Below are 13,300 nucleotides of genomic sequence, written 5' to 3'. Positions count from 1 at the left end.
GCCCGTGATGTTCTTGAATCTATTTTCCTCTTGACAGTCCCCTCTCAAAATGACTCTGGTTACACCAAGTGACATTGCTACTTGTCAAAAGAGATGGGGAACACGCGTGCTGGCTATTCGCTGCCAAGGGACCTCAGGCACAGCAGTTGCTGGGGGTTTGTTGTTCCCCCCCCTCCTTCTTTAAGCCCTTATTCAAGTTACAGCTTAGCTCTATTCCCAGTGAAATATATGGATATTTTGGTGTGTGGCTTCCTAGTTCTTGCAGGCATTTAAAGAAAACTTGAGCTTTCTGTGTTAAATAACTTTACCAGCTGCAATCAGTGCACGCTCCTTTCCCGCAGGCAGCTTTCCTTGCCGAAACCCCACGTTTCAGTCTGGATTTCACTCACCATTCCTTAGAAATTCAAGCTGGAACAATGCAGATGTAGGAGGGAGGATCAGAAACCGTCCAAGGGCAAGGCCTCCTTTCTGCCCCACATCTCATGAGGCAGTCATTGGGTTCTGGTGCAAGGTAGGAGCAAGCTGCTTGGGTGAATTCTGGCTGGAAGCCAATGCAAACTTCTCGGAAGCAGGTTGTGCTTTCTGTTTGAAAGCTGGGAAGAGCCCAGCTCTGGGACTGCAGCAGGAGGAACTTCCCATCCTGGGTGATCAGCTCTTCTGACTCTTCACTTTTACTGTAAGACATGATTATAGGCTAAGGTCACAAAGCAGAGCCGCTAACCTCTGCATGAACTTCCTCGTGTTCGGCACATGTGGGTATTTCATGATCGGGTCAGCGGCTCTGCTGACTGACAGGCTGTGCACACCAGGAAAGTTCAGTCTCACTTTTAAGTCTTTCTTTCAACCTGCCCCTGCTTCCTCCATGTGTGAATGGAGGAGGGAGCTGTATCTTTAAGAAACATGTTTTGGTTTGGGTTTTATCCCCCCCCATTTCCTATGAAATATTATTAAGTGCTGCCAATGGGATGGAGCCCTTTAAGGGTGTTGTGTAAAACACCTCGCTCTGCATTCACTGCAGCACTAAGATGCCTCCTGATTCTTCTCCAGAGAAGGCAAAACCAGGGCAAAACGTGGCGATCGGGCAGCAAAGGTGCTCTGCAATAGCAGTAACAACCATCCCCTTCCCTGCACAGAACTGGGAGCTATTGACTATTCATGGCAAAGCACGTCCAAAGCGGCAGAGCCTGTGGAAAATGACAGCGTGTAACAAGATTGAGTGGCATTTCCTTCGCGCTGGGTCACATGCCTCCCAATTCACACACACACAAACCCTCATACGCTGATCAAATGACTCCTATCTCTGCGGCCCGCATACCTTCCACAGAAAGAGTTGTTTTATTATGCACATGGACAGCTCTGTTTTCAATCAGTCACCTTGAGCGGATGACTGAGGGCCAGTGTTCGCTCCATCTGGAGGGCTCTGCGTTTGCTCTCCAAGAGGCAGTCTCCATCCGTAAGCAATTTATTCATTTTTCCTTTGGGAAAGGGGGGAAAAGAGAGAAAACAAATATGCAGATTCCTTCCACACGCACACACCCCCCTCGCCTTCTCCGTATCCATAAACCTTCCTAGGAAGTTTGCATGGCTTAGCTGGGAAAGCGCAGGACTGTCGGCTGCGCTGGGAAGGATGGATTTTGCCCTCGTGCCTCTGGGGGCTCACAGCAGGGTTTTGGATCGCATGAACTGGGGGGGATTGGGGAGCACTTGCTGTGGGTCACAGCACATTGAGGTGCCGGGGATCAAATGAGCCCTCCCAGTTTAGCACAAGGTTCGGATCACCTTTACCTCTGTACCTGGAGTATGGAGTGGTGAGGTGACACCAGCCACCCGCTGCCCTACCAGCCCATGGTTAATGAGCTCAGTGCAGCACCAGCCTTATTAAGGGCAGTGCAGGTGATGCTGACGTTGGCACACTGATTCATTACATCTGGAGGGGAAAATCCGCCTCCTGCATGCTGGAGCACAGTAAATATTTTTGGCTCCTGACAGATTGATCCTTGCATTATGCTGATTAGCCTGTATTTGTGGAACTGGGGAAGTTAAAAATAAGGTTGGTGGAAATCTACAAGAGGTAAGGGAAGGATTTGTGTTTATGGCCACCAGCAATAAACTCCTTTTTTATATTTTTGGGGTTTTTTTTTGGTGGTACAGATTTCAACACTTTCTTTTTTCTCCCCATTCTTTCCTTTGGCTCTAGGGTTCCCTCTTAGCTGAAAGCCCATCATTTATCTTCTCTCTCCAGTAATATCCTGTAAATCCAGAGCGTGCCCCGTTGGGAAGTGAGTTCTGAACGAATTCTTTTGCAAGCATCTGGTGCAATCCCATGAAATGCTTCGGCCCTGACAGTCCTTAGGGGGTAGTACAGACGTACCAAAGCGTGTAGCAGCATCTGTACTCAGTGAGGCTGGGTGCTTCGGCCTTTCCTGTGGGCTAGAGAGCTTTACAAGCCTCAGTACATGGAGATAAATGATTAAACCGACTTCTGACTGTTGCTGTTTTGTTTTCCTACACTCAGGCTCTCACCTGAACTTTCACCGCCTGGTATATGCTGTTGGGATATCCGTAAGAGATCGCCCAGGAATGGTGGATCACTTGCTGCCTACGGATGAATCCTTTTCATCTACAAGATCTTCCCTTGGATACTTTGGGGACATGACAGCAGGGGTGAGGTCCTACCAGATGCTGCCCTCTCCCCTGTCTGAAGATGACAGCGACTCGTCCAGCTTTTGTTCTTGTTCCAGCCCTGACTCCCAGGTTCTCAGCTCCAGCTATGGAAGCACATCTAGTGCAGAAAGTCAGGACAGTATCTTAGACTACTTGTTGTCCCAGGCATCTTTGGGGAATGCCGCAGCATCATGGTGGGACAAAAGGAGACTTCAGCCAATAGTGAAAGAGGAGTACTTTAGGTTGCCTGAATTTGCTGTGGATATGGAAGACTCAGGACCATTTCAGCCTACGCTTGAGGAAATTGAGGAATTTCTGGAGGAGAACATGGAGTTGGAGCTCAAAGAAAGACCTAAAAGTGAGACCAAGGACTTGAGAGCTTGCAGCCAAGTTTCTGTTGCTTCGCTACAGCAAAAAGACCATATGTTACCCAGCGCCAGTTTAAAAGAGAGCAAAAATGAACTGTCAAGCAGCTCAACAATGGAAGGTGGCCAAGCTTCAAACGGAGGAGTGTCCCTGGAGAACGGGATACCGGTTATGCTCCAAATTCAGCCTGTACAGATCAAACAGGAGTCCAACACGAGCCTCACTTCCCAAGGACCAGCACAAGAGAACATTAAAATTGCCCAGCTCCTAGTCAACATCCAAGGACAAACATTTGCCCTTGTGCCTCAGATAGTTCAGTCGTCCAATTTGAACTTGTCCTCTAAGTTTGTCCGCATCGCTCCCGTCCCCATCGCCGCCAAGCCAATTGGGCCAGGAGGCATGATCCCGGGGCAGACGGGCATCATCATGGGTCAGAAGTTTCAGAAGAACCCTGCAGCAGAACTGATTAAAATGCACAAATGCTCTTTCCCGGGCTGCACCAAGATGTACACGAAGAGCAGCCACTTGAAAGCCCACCTGAGGAGGCACACAGGAGAAAAGCCCTTCGCCTGCACATGGCCGGGGTGCGGATGGAGGTCAGTATCAGGGTGCAGTGCTACCCAATCCCCCTTCCCCTTTTGACTCCATTGACCTAACTTGCTGAGCAAGTGGGTTTGCACTCTGGTTTATAAGGTGTTTCTGTTCCCAAAATTTACCCGGTTGGTTTGAGAATTAAGACCTTTTTCTTACTGTTAGGTGATGGAGGGGCTTTGAGAAATGAACTAGCAGAGCATCCCCTGCCTGGCACCTAAGTGTCTTCAAACCTAGCTCATCATAGCTTGTATTTCACTCCAAGAGGGTCAGGTTAAGCTTGTTACCATCAGCAATACCTTATGTTCACATTGCTCTGGTTGCAACACACAGGCTGCAGCAGATCCTTAGGGGGTGTGAGTTGAGGGCTGCAAGTGAAGTGGATGGTTTAGGGCAGAATCACTGCACGTGGCTCAGCTGCATAGGGCTAAATGTGATCACTGAAGAGCTGTGATAGGTGAGTGAGCACGGTTAGGAGCAGTATTCTGTGCAGTTTCATGGTAAACATGCTTCATCCCACTCCTGGCAATGCTGGCAGTGACAGCCTGGCGTGCTCTGGGGTTTTATTCTCTGCCTTGATTCAGGAAGATGAGTGGGTGCCACTCGAAGTTGCAAAAAGCTGTCAGATGCAACAACAGAACCAGAAGGCTGCGGTGGAGTTAAGCATTGCTTCAATGGGAGGTTGCAGTTTGCTTGAGCAAAACGTTTTGCAGAGGGCATCTCCGGATTTATTTTATTTATTTACTTATTTATTTTTAATACTCCTTGAAAAATTGAAGCTGTTTTTAAAAGTCAACTTTTGATGTTAAGGACAGTTTGATGGAAGCTTTCCTCCCTCGTTCCAATTAGCTGCGTTACGAGCCTGCCTGCTGGCAACCCTTAATTCACAGAGCCACAAATGAGGATGGGAGAAACCAAAATCTCAGCTCCCTTGTAGTAAATTAAACCAGATTCCTCTTAAAAGACTGTCCTGCAGAGCTTTAGTGAGCAATGTCTAATGAGGAAATGGGTTGTGAGCATGGGCAACAGACAGGGTAAAAAGTAACAGGCGAGGGTTGTGTAAAAATGCAAGTATGTGAGACATGCAGCAGTTAGAGATGGCTGGCTTGGTTTGAGGGAAAAGGTCAGAGTGGGGCTGAATCTCTGCTCCCCAATGGGGCCAGCTTGAATTTTGCCTCTGAGATCAATGCTATTGATTTTTCTTCCCTTTTTGGTTTACGGTGGCCCTACAAACTGGGGGTGATTCTCTTTCCTTTTGTCCTGGTGACACTTCTCATGAGCTGGGCTGCTCAGGATGCACTGACATTAAGTCATGTTCTTTAGCTCACTGGTCCCATACAGGCTGATCTGCTCCTGACCTGCAGCAGAGGCATTTGCTCCTCTTGATTTGGTTGCCAGAGTACGTGCAGGCTGCAGATGTGCCTCCTGCCTGCAAACATGCCTGTGGGTGTTGTGTTGGCTTCCCTCGTGCTGGGATGTGAGCAAACCCCTTCATTTTGTGACAGATGCATGTAGCATGTGAGAGTTTGTCTGATCCACGCTGAGGTTTATACAACACACAGAGGGACTTCTATGGCTCAGGATGACCGTCTCCAGGCCTGTCTTATTTCAAAGCTGGCATTCCCCAGGCTGCAAAACCAAGGGGAACGTGCAGGAAAAACATGACGTGGTAAGGGATGGAGATTGAGTTTACACTGGGGTGCCTGCCTTCTGCCAGCATTACAGTGCATGGTGTGCATCAAAAGGAGGGTGCAGGGGTGAGGTGGGACAGGAGAAGCACAGGTCCTGCATCCAGGAGCACCCTGAGCTTTCGCTCTCAGCCAGCCACACGTTTTCAAAGACGGGGATCCCAACAGGGATGAGAAATCAATCACCTCAGCTATGAGAACATGTGTGCTGTGCACAAACAGTGCCTGGAAGGGCTTTTCAAACTCAGTGCTGCTTGTCCTGTTGCATTTCAGTGACCCCCAACGCCCCCAAACTTCAGAAGGGCTCTGCTCTGAGGGGGAGGTTCATAGCCAGCAGGAGAGGCAGCACTTGGGGAGTCACTTCCTGAGCTCACAGCGATCCTTAGCACCAGCCTGAGATTGCGGCACATCCCCTGCACGGCTGCTCCCACATCAAAGGCCAGACCCGGTCCAGCTCTGCATTACCAGTCCCCTTTCATCAATAAAGCTTGTTTACCTTCTCCAGAAGTTCATCGAGAGCTGTGATCTCACATGACTTCACTCGAATGCATCTGGACTCGCTGTCTGCTCCCAGTTTTATATCAGCGCAGACGAATCTAAGCCCTAAATCACTGCTGGGCTCTGCTTTCCTCCTCCTTTCCCTGCAAGCTTGTGCTTGCGCATTTACTTTTTCACCAAGGGCGCTTCAGACCTGACCTCACTGGAGGTGGTAATTTCAGAGACAAGACCAAGTGTTGCCTAGCCCCAAGTCACTGAGCTGTGGAGTGGGTTAAACCCTTCCCAGCTAGGAAATACGCCCTGCTATGGCGAAGTTGCATGCTTTAAATGCACCAAGGAAGGGGTGTACGCACAGCAAACCCTTTTCTAACCCCTAGGACAGTGGGAGCACCCCAGCCTCTTGAGGAGGCTGAACCCTGTTTGCTTGTGCCTTCCTTGGCACAGGGCAAGAGCTGTTTTCAGAGCTTGCAGAGCTGTTCATCGGTGGCTGGTGACCCGTTGCGTTCAATCCACACTGTACCGGTTGGCGCGCTGATCCGTGTCGTGCCAGTTTATACCTTTGGCACACGGCAACCTCTGGTTAGTGCTGTTCCTGAGACCAGAAACCAGAGCTGCAGCATGGGCTGGTCCCCAGCGGCTGTGTCATGGCATGGAGCAAGGGAAGCTCTATTTCTCCCCTGGTGCAGCAGCATACAAAGCTGCAGCTGTAAGGCTGGAGGGATTAGGCAGTTGCCTCTCAACGCCCTGTGCATCTTCTGGCTGGTGGCACTTCCCCACTCTGCACGTGACAGTGGGCAGTACAAGCTCTGCCTGGTTTGGTAGGGAGGGTTTAAAGGCTTATAATGCATGTGGTTGGGAGTGTGTATGGGACCGAGCAAGCATGAGGAGGATCATGTGTGTGGCAGGTCAGGGCAGGTGTCTTGCATTGGTGTTTTTTGCTGGTGCTGTGCAAAAGGGTTTGTGGGTGTGTAGGAGGTGTGCTGATTTGGCACAGTGGAGCTTTGGGGATGGGGAGGATGAATATGGAAGTTCAAGGCCAGGTTGGACAGGGCTTGGAGCAAGCTGCTCCAGTGGAAGGTGTTCCTGCTCATCACAGGGGATTGGAGCTGGATGAGCTTTAAGGTCCCTTCCAACCCAAACCATTCAATGAATCTAGAGCCTCCTCTCCACTGTGGAGAAGACATACAGCCTAAGTCAGTCCCAATGGCTGGTAGCCATGGTAGCAAACACAGAGGACCAGGCTGAAGCTATTGGCCTTTTCCTGCCCTGAGAGCCACAAAGCAATGTCACTGTATGGCTGGGAGACACAGGACACATCCTACACATCAGGGAGCTCCAGGATTTATCTTCAAGGGAGATGTAGTTACAGCTCCTTTGAGGTCCCACCATATAGAAGGATGAAGGAGAGTCTTCTAGTTGCTGTGGAATTGCCCAGATCCCTCCACCTTCCATTAGAAGGAGGAATCCTTCTGGAAACGCCAGTGACCCGGGATAGTGAAGTGTTCCTTGCTCTTACATGGGTTTTGTTTGAATTTGCCATACCACTGGGGATTGCTTGCAGTTTTCTTGGGGTGATGTCAGTGCCAGAACGTGCTGCAAATACCCTTTCACTGCAGAGCGGGGCCACCAGGTCCTCCCGGCTTCCTTGTCCTAACCTTTGCGTTGTTTTTGTGTAAACACCCCAACAGCTTGAGGTTTATTTCTGTGGGCTCTGTAAGCTGATCTTTCTGTGACTGCTGGGGAACAGCGTTGCAACATTCCTGCCTCTTCAGCTAAGGACATCGCTATGAGGCACAGTGTATTTTTATCGGATGAACTCATCCCAGCTCATTCCTGACGTGCGCCTCTTGCTCCCCCACCATCCATGCAGCTCCCTCCGAAATGCGCTTGTGGAGCTCTCCTGCGGGAATAGCCATGTGCCGCTGCACTTCTGGGGCACATGGTGACCTCAATGGCCACGGGACAAGGCAACCCAGCCACATCTGGTTTTACTCCTTCATGTGATAAGCCTGTATATGAGAGAATGGCTCTTCGCAGAGGTGCTTTTCCTTCTCTATTCCCTTTTCGCTGGATGTGGCTGCTGCCACTGGCCACAGCACTGAGTCCCACTGAGGCAGTCCGTATAGGCAACATCCTGCCCTCTCCAGAAAGACGCTGAGTCCTACTCATCCATAGCTCTACAACAGCAACCCCCTCCAAGGATGTAGCACTGGGACTAGTTCACTGCTAATGACTTGGCCTTGCTGTTTCCATGTCCAGGCTGTGGTTTTGGGAAGCCATGGATGGAAGGAGCATGGGTGCCAGAGAAAGCAAACGTGCAATTACTAGGGGTGAAGAGAAACCTCTGTCATAGCCTTTATGTCCCGGGCAAGGAACAGGTTGATGGCTCCATTAGGGCTGTTGCTCTTAATGGTGAGTTTGACTCGTTCACCTTAGAGATACCAAAGCAAGGAAAGGGGGAAAAGGAAGAGAACAAGCGAAGGAATCTCCCTTACAAATCCTCCTGGGAATGATGTGTCAGCACCATATCTTACCCACAGCTTGTATCTGCATCTGCTTTGTGCTGGCTGAACACTCTCTGAGTTGCATCACTGGGCTGAAGAGCTGCAGGAACCCAGGAAAACACTTCCAGCTTTCCCAGTGCCTCTGCCCTGTCTTTGAACTGGGACATCAGAGCTCATTGCAACCTTTATGTGGAAACTTCTTTTTCTTGCATGAAGGACTCATTCATAGGAGCCCAGCGGCCCTGTTTTCCCCTTTTCATGAGAAGTGTGTTCTCTCTGTTGGTGATGTGATATTTTGCTCCAGAAAGGCACAGTTTTCTACGTGTTCTTCCCCCCATTTATTCAGCGAGTGCCCATGACTTCATTTATTTATTGTAAATAAACAGCTGATCCTGTTCCTTGCAAGCCCTCTTTCTGTGCCACTCTTTGTCCCTGCTCTGGCAACAAAACACTTCATTGCCCTTTGGCAGGCAGCAAATCTTTTGTACCCATCTGGACAGGGCTAATTTAGTGTGACATTATCAGTTAACCCTCGGGTTCCCAGTGCCTAAGTGCCCCGCTGTTAAGAGTGAAGGATTAACTGGTTTGAGTTCAGGATTCAGGGTGGCTCTTTGGGGGTTTTTCTGTGGAGGTGGAAGGTGCAAACCAGCTCAAATTGAAATGACTCTGGGAGACATTGTTGGTAATTAAATGCTCAATCTAGAGTTCAATTTACCCATGAAGTGACTATGCTAATGGCTGTTGCGATGTTGACCATCTCTGGTACTGAGATGTTAACAGCTCTTTATTTAGCCCCCAGGAGCAGATACAAAAGCCAAAGTTCCTGCTGGATCTGATAAGCCATGTAGCTTCTGGGGAGCTCTATCTGGCTGTTATTGTGTGGGTCCATCTCAAACTAGGTGCAATTACTGAGTGTCTGTTGTGCTTGTGTCTGTGGGAGCTTGGAGCAGATCTCACATGCAGGATGTTGGGTGTTATCTCTGCTTGAGAAGTGTCCTTGCTTGGATTTGCAGGAGAGAGGTTATGGAACAGGCTTTGAAAGGGACTGGTAGGGGGATCAAGAGCAGTGCTGGCCTTGTTGAGCTGTACCCATGCTATTGGGTTTAGGACAAGGTCGGTACAAACGCATTGCTCCGAGCCCAGATTTGACGTGGGATGAGGTTGATAGTTGCGTGTTTCCTTCCAGACCGGCTGTGTTGTGTGTCCCTTTCAGTTTGCGTGTTCAGGCTTTGCCACAAATGGAGTGCCCCGACGGCCTCAGGAGACCCTTTCATGCTGTGAGATGCTGAGCGATATAAACCCCGTTTCCCTGACCAGGCTTCTCTTCCCCCGCAGGTTCTCCAGGTCAGACGAGCTGTCCCGGCACAGGCGCTCCCACTCGGGGGTGAAGCCCTATCAGTGTCCTGTCTGTGAGAAGAAGTTTGCTCGGAGCGACCACTTGTCCAAACATGTCAAGGTGCATCGGTTCCCACGAAGCAACCGCTCCATCCGCTCCGTGAACTGACCGGGCCCGCTCTCCCCTTCCCGCCCAGCACATCCCACAGCAGCCGACGACAGCACTTTGCTCACTACGTTTCTAGTGATAATTTATTTGTCTCCACAGAACAGTCAATGCTGTTACTTGACACCACCGTGTCCGAGTGTCCCATGTCCTTTAAAGATGATTTGAGAATGAAGTTCTTTTTGGGTCAGGGGAGGGGGATGCTTCTTCCTCTTTGTCTTCTTGTTTAAGGATGTTATTTTCCTTGTTTCCTTCTCTCTCTCCCTCCTTTGCTGCTGCTTCTTTTGGAAATTATAGTGGTTTATTTTTAGCTGTTTTCTGCTGCACAGGAAAATGTAAGAGTTGCTTGCTGCTAGTTAATTATAGCCTGGCATTCCTGAGGGCTTTGCTCATGTACAGGCCATTCATTGTGAGTTTTTATTAAGCTTCTCTATTTGTCCAGTTTGGAAACAGCAAATTCCTTTGGAAATGAAAACAACTCCTTTGTTTTTGGGTCGCCTGAGCCAAGGATTTGTAGGGGGCTGGCTATAGGAGGAGGGACAGTGGGAGTTGGGGACAGGGGGAGGCGAGGCATGGAGAGTGCTGGAATGTGCCTCTGCACCTCTCTGGTTTCTCCAGCTCACATCTACCTTTTCCTTGGCTAGGGCTATATATAAATATTTATGTATATATATTCATACATATATATATATATATGTATTTAAGCAAAGGAATATCCCAAGCAAACCTGGAAGCTCAGGATGGATGAAATGGCTTGGAGTGGAGCCTTTTGGCGTGGCTAAGTGCATACTGTGTGCGTGCTTCTCCTGTCCTTTTCCTCTGTGGGGTGAAGGATGCCCATGTGTTGAAGGAAACACTGCTTCCTTTGACTCTGGTCTGCAGCATCCACTGTCTTTAGCAGACGAGCTGCTGTCTAGCACTAAAGCAGCAGGAAGATGTTTGTGAGAGTGGCTGAGCTCTAGTCCTGTCTCTGCCTCCGTCCTCTTGTGTGATCTTGGGGGAGAAACCAGAGCACAAGCTTGGAGGTGCCTGGTGGTCCTGGTGAGCACCGGGCATCCTGAGCATCCACTGCGAACCGTCGCCTGGCTGGTTGGAGCTAAGGTCTCTGTCTGCTGGCCAGCAGGGTCTTGTAGGATGGACCTGTACCCAGGGGAGAGTGGGAGCTGTCGTGGCATGGTGGGACAGCACCGTGAGACCTGGGTCCAAGGATGATCTTCTCCTTGCCGACAGCCATGTCAGAGCTCCATGCAGCTGGGGTGGGCGAACGGGTGAGAACAGTAGCCGAAAGAAACGTACTGGTGTGGTAGCTGGCTAAGAAGGGAATTAAAACAGATAATCAGATGGTAGCAGGCAATGATTGTGTTTGTGTTTCCCCTCCTTTTGGTTCTGTTGTTTTTTTCCTTTTGAACTCTGGCGATTGTAAGAAGCTTCAGGAGAAAATAGAATTCAGTGATTAGGAGCAGTTTCATAATGGATGTTGCATTTCCTTTCCATTCGCAGGCGGCATCTGTTTGTCTTTTTGTTGGCAAAATGGGAAATGGGAAGCTGCGATTCTAGCACTAGGCAGAGCAGGAGCCCGCGCTGTGCCAGAACAGCAGGTCTAGCTAAGGCAAATGCATTCCTTTTGTCCTCTAGAAATTAATATGAATGAACTATCATCTATTGACTGGTTTATATCACATCCTATGAATGTATGTAAATAAAACTGTACATAGATGCTATATCTATATAAAATATCTTTTAATAACGTATCAAATTTGTGTAAATTGGAAACAAAAAATACCTATAAAGCCAGTGTACATAAGTTACAATTCTGTATATTTTCTTTTGTTCTTCATAAGAAATATATTTACTTTGACAATAAAATGAAAATGGAAATTTTATATCCCTTCTTGAAATTATTATTCATTAATTTCCTTTGTAATGAGGATAATAGCGCTTGAAATTGTGATTCACCTGGATGTAACCTTTCAGGTGCTGGGTAACAGGGAGAGGATGGAACAGATCTGGAGGTGCCTTCAGTTCCCTCATCTCAGAAGGTTCCTGGGGGATGAGAGATGCTCCAGCTCTCCCTTCACCGCAGACCTCATGCCTCGCCTGGCAGCAGCACTGGGACCCAAATGCCTCCTGTGGTTTCTGACCGCTATGGAACAGGGCTGCAGCTGCAGCAAAGCTGTGGTTAGTAAATTAGAGCGAACAGGTTTTGAGGCAATTCAAGCTGTAGTGGTTAGTGTGAGGGAGGAAGGGCTTCAGAGTCTGCTTCAGACTGTGACGGTGACTCACTGTGTGACCCGGGACAGAGGACTCGATGGCCATGTGCTGCAGTTCCCTTTCTTGTAAAACAGCAATAATAACGCATCATAGGGATGCTGTGGGACTTCATAAATGTTTATGTGATCCTTGGATGGAAGGAGCAAGCAGTAAGACCAGTAGTCACAGGATTAGATTATGAACGAAAGGCTCGGCACGGCAGAGGTCTCGGTGCCAAGGCGCTTCAGTTGGCTCTTCTGTAAATCCCACGTCTGAAAGAGTGATGTGAAGGATCTGTGGTCGAATCATGCCTCAGGCCTGAGGAGAAGATGCCCTGTTCTGCAACAGCCATTGCTTCCCATTCGAAACAACAGGGGCATGCACACAATGCTCTTGTGCTCTGCAAGCTGGGACGTCTCTTGCACTGTGCTTTTGGTTCCACTCGAAGAAGAAACCAGCAGCACTACCTGTGTTAAAATAACTTCTGAGTCTCCATGGGAGCAATGGTGCAGAGGGTCCAGATCTTCTCCCAGCGAGGATCACTCTGAGACTAATGGGCACTTGGGGATTACAGTCTCTCCCTGAAGAACAGCCACCAGACCTGCCAGCTGATGAGCCAGGGCTCTCAGACCTTGACTGTTTTGCATAGAGAACCCCTGTAAGACTGTCAAAAGGACCAAGGGATGAGGAAGACTGAGTCCTGTTCACTCCAGGTTGTTGTAACCTCCTCAGATGTAGCCTGAAGACCAGAGTCTTAGACTTCTTAGACTACTCTAAGAGTCCTAAGTCATGTACGTGTTCATACTAGCAAGCCTGCGCCAAGAGGATCTGTGATTCCCTTCTGTTCTCACCCTATCGACATCATGTATTAAACCAGCTGCTTTACTCGAACCAGCATCTTGGTCTCCTGCCCTTCTCACCTGGAGTTCTGATATTGCTGTGACAATGGGCAATCCATCCTGCCAGACACAGTTGTTCTCTTTCTGCAAGAGACGATACTTAGAGTTGGAGCAGAGAAATGTAAAATACCTGCTGTTGGAGCAGAAATCTGACATCTAAGCTAGGTTTTAGCCTGGAATATTTTCCATGAAATACTTACTTAATCTCTCTTTTCTTTTTCCTGTTTTAAGTGTGGTTTCTGAGTGTGGATTGTGTGGGTTTTTCTGGCTAATACCTGTAAGGAAATATAAGTCTATGGAAAAGTTGCAACACTTTTGCTCATAAGAGTAGGGCAGTGT

At 48.9% G+C, this 13,300-nt stretch overlaps 1 protein-coding gene across 1 annotated transcript; it reads left to right on the top strand.

Annotated features, from left to right (window-relative positions):
- Positions 1-2,520: 2,520 nt before the first annotated feature.
- KLF15 (KLF transcription factor 15) lies at positions 2,521-9,815 on the top strand (the record flags this gene model as incomplete). Its single annotated transcript, XM_080625765.1, has 2 exons — positions 2,521-3,626; positions 9,647-9,815. Exons 1-2 carry the CDS (start codon positions 2,581-2,583, stop codon positions 9,813-9,815), a joined length of 1,215 nt encoding a protein of 404 aa, XP_080481891.1. The 5' UTR covers positions 2,521-2,580.
- Between the last annotated feature and the right edge of the window lie 3,485 nt (positions 9,816-13,300).

This window comes from Psittacula echo (assembly GCF_963264785.1).
Source record: "Psittacula echo genome assembly, chromosome: 9".
NCBI lineage: Eukaryota > Metazoa > Chordata > Aves > Psittaciformes > Psittacidae > Psittacula > Psittacula echo.
This window is presented reverse-complemented; position numbering and strand designations above follow the sequence as displayed.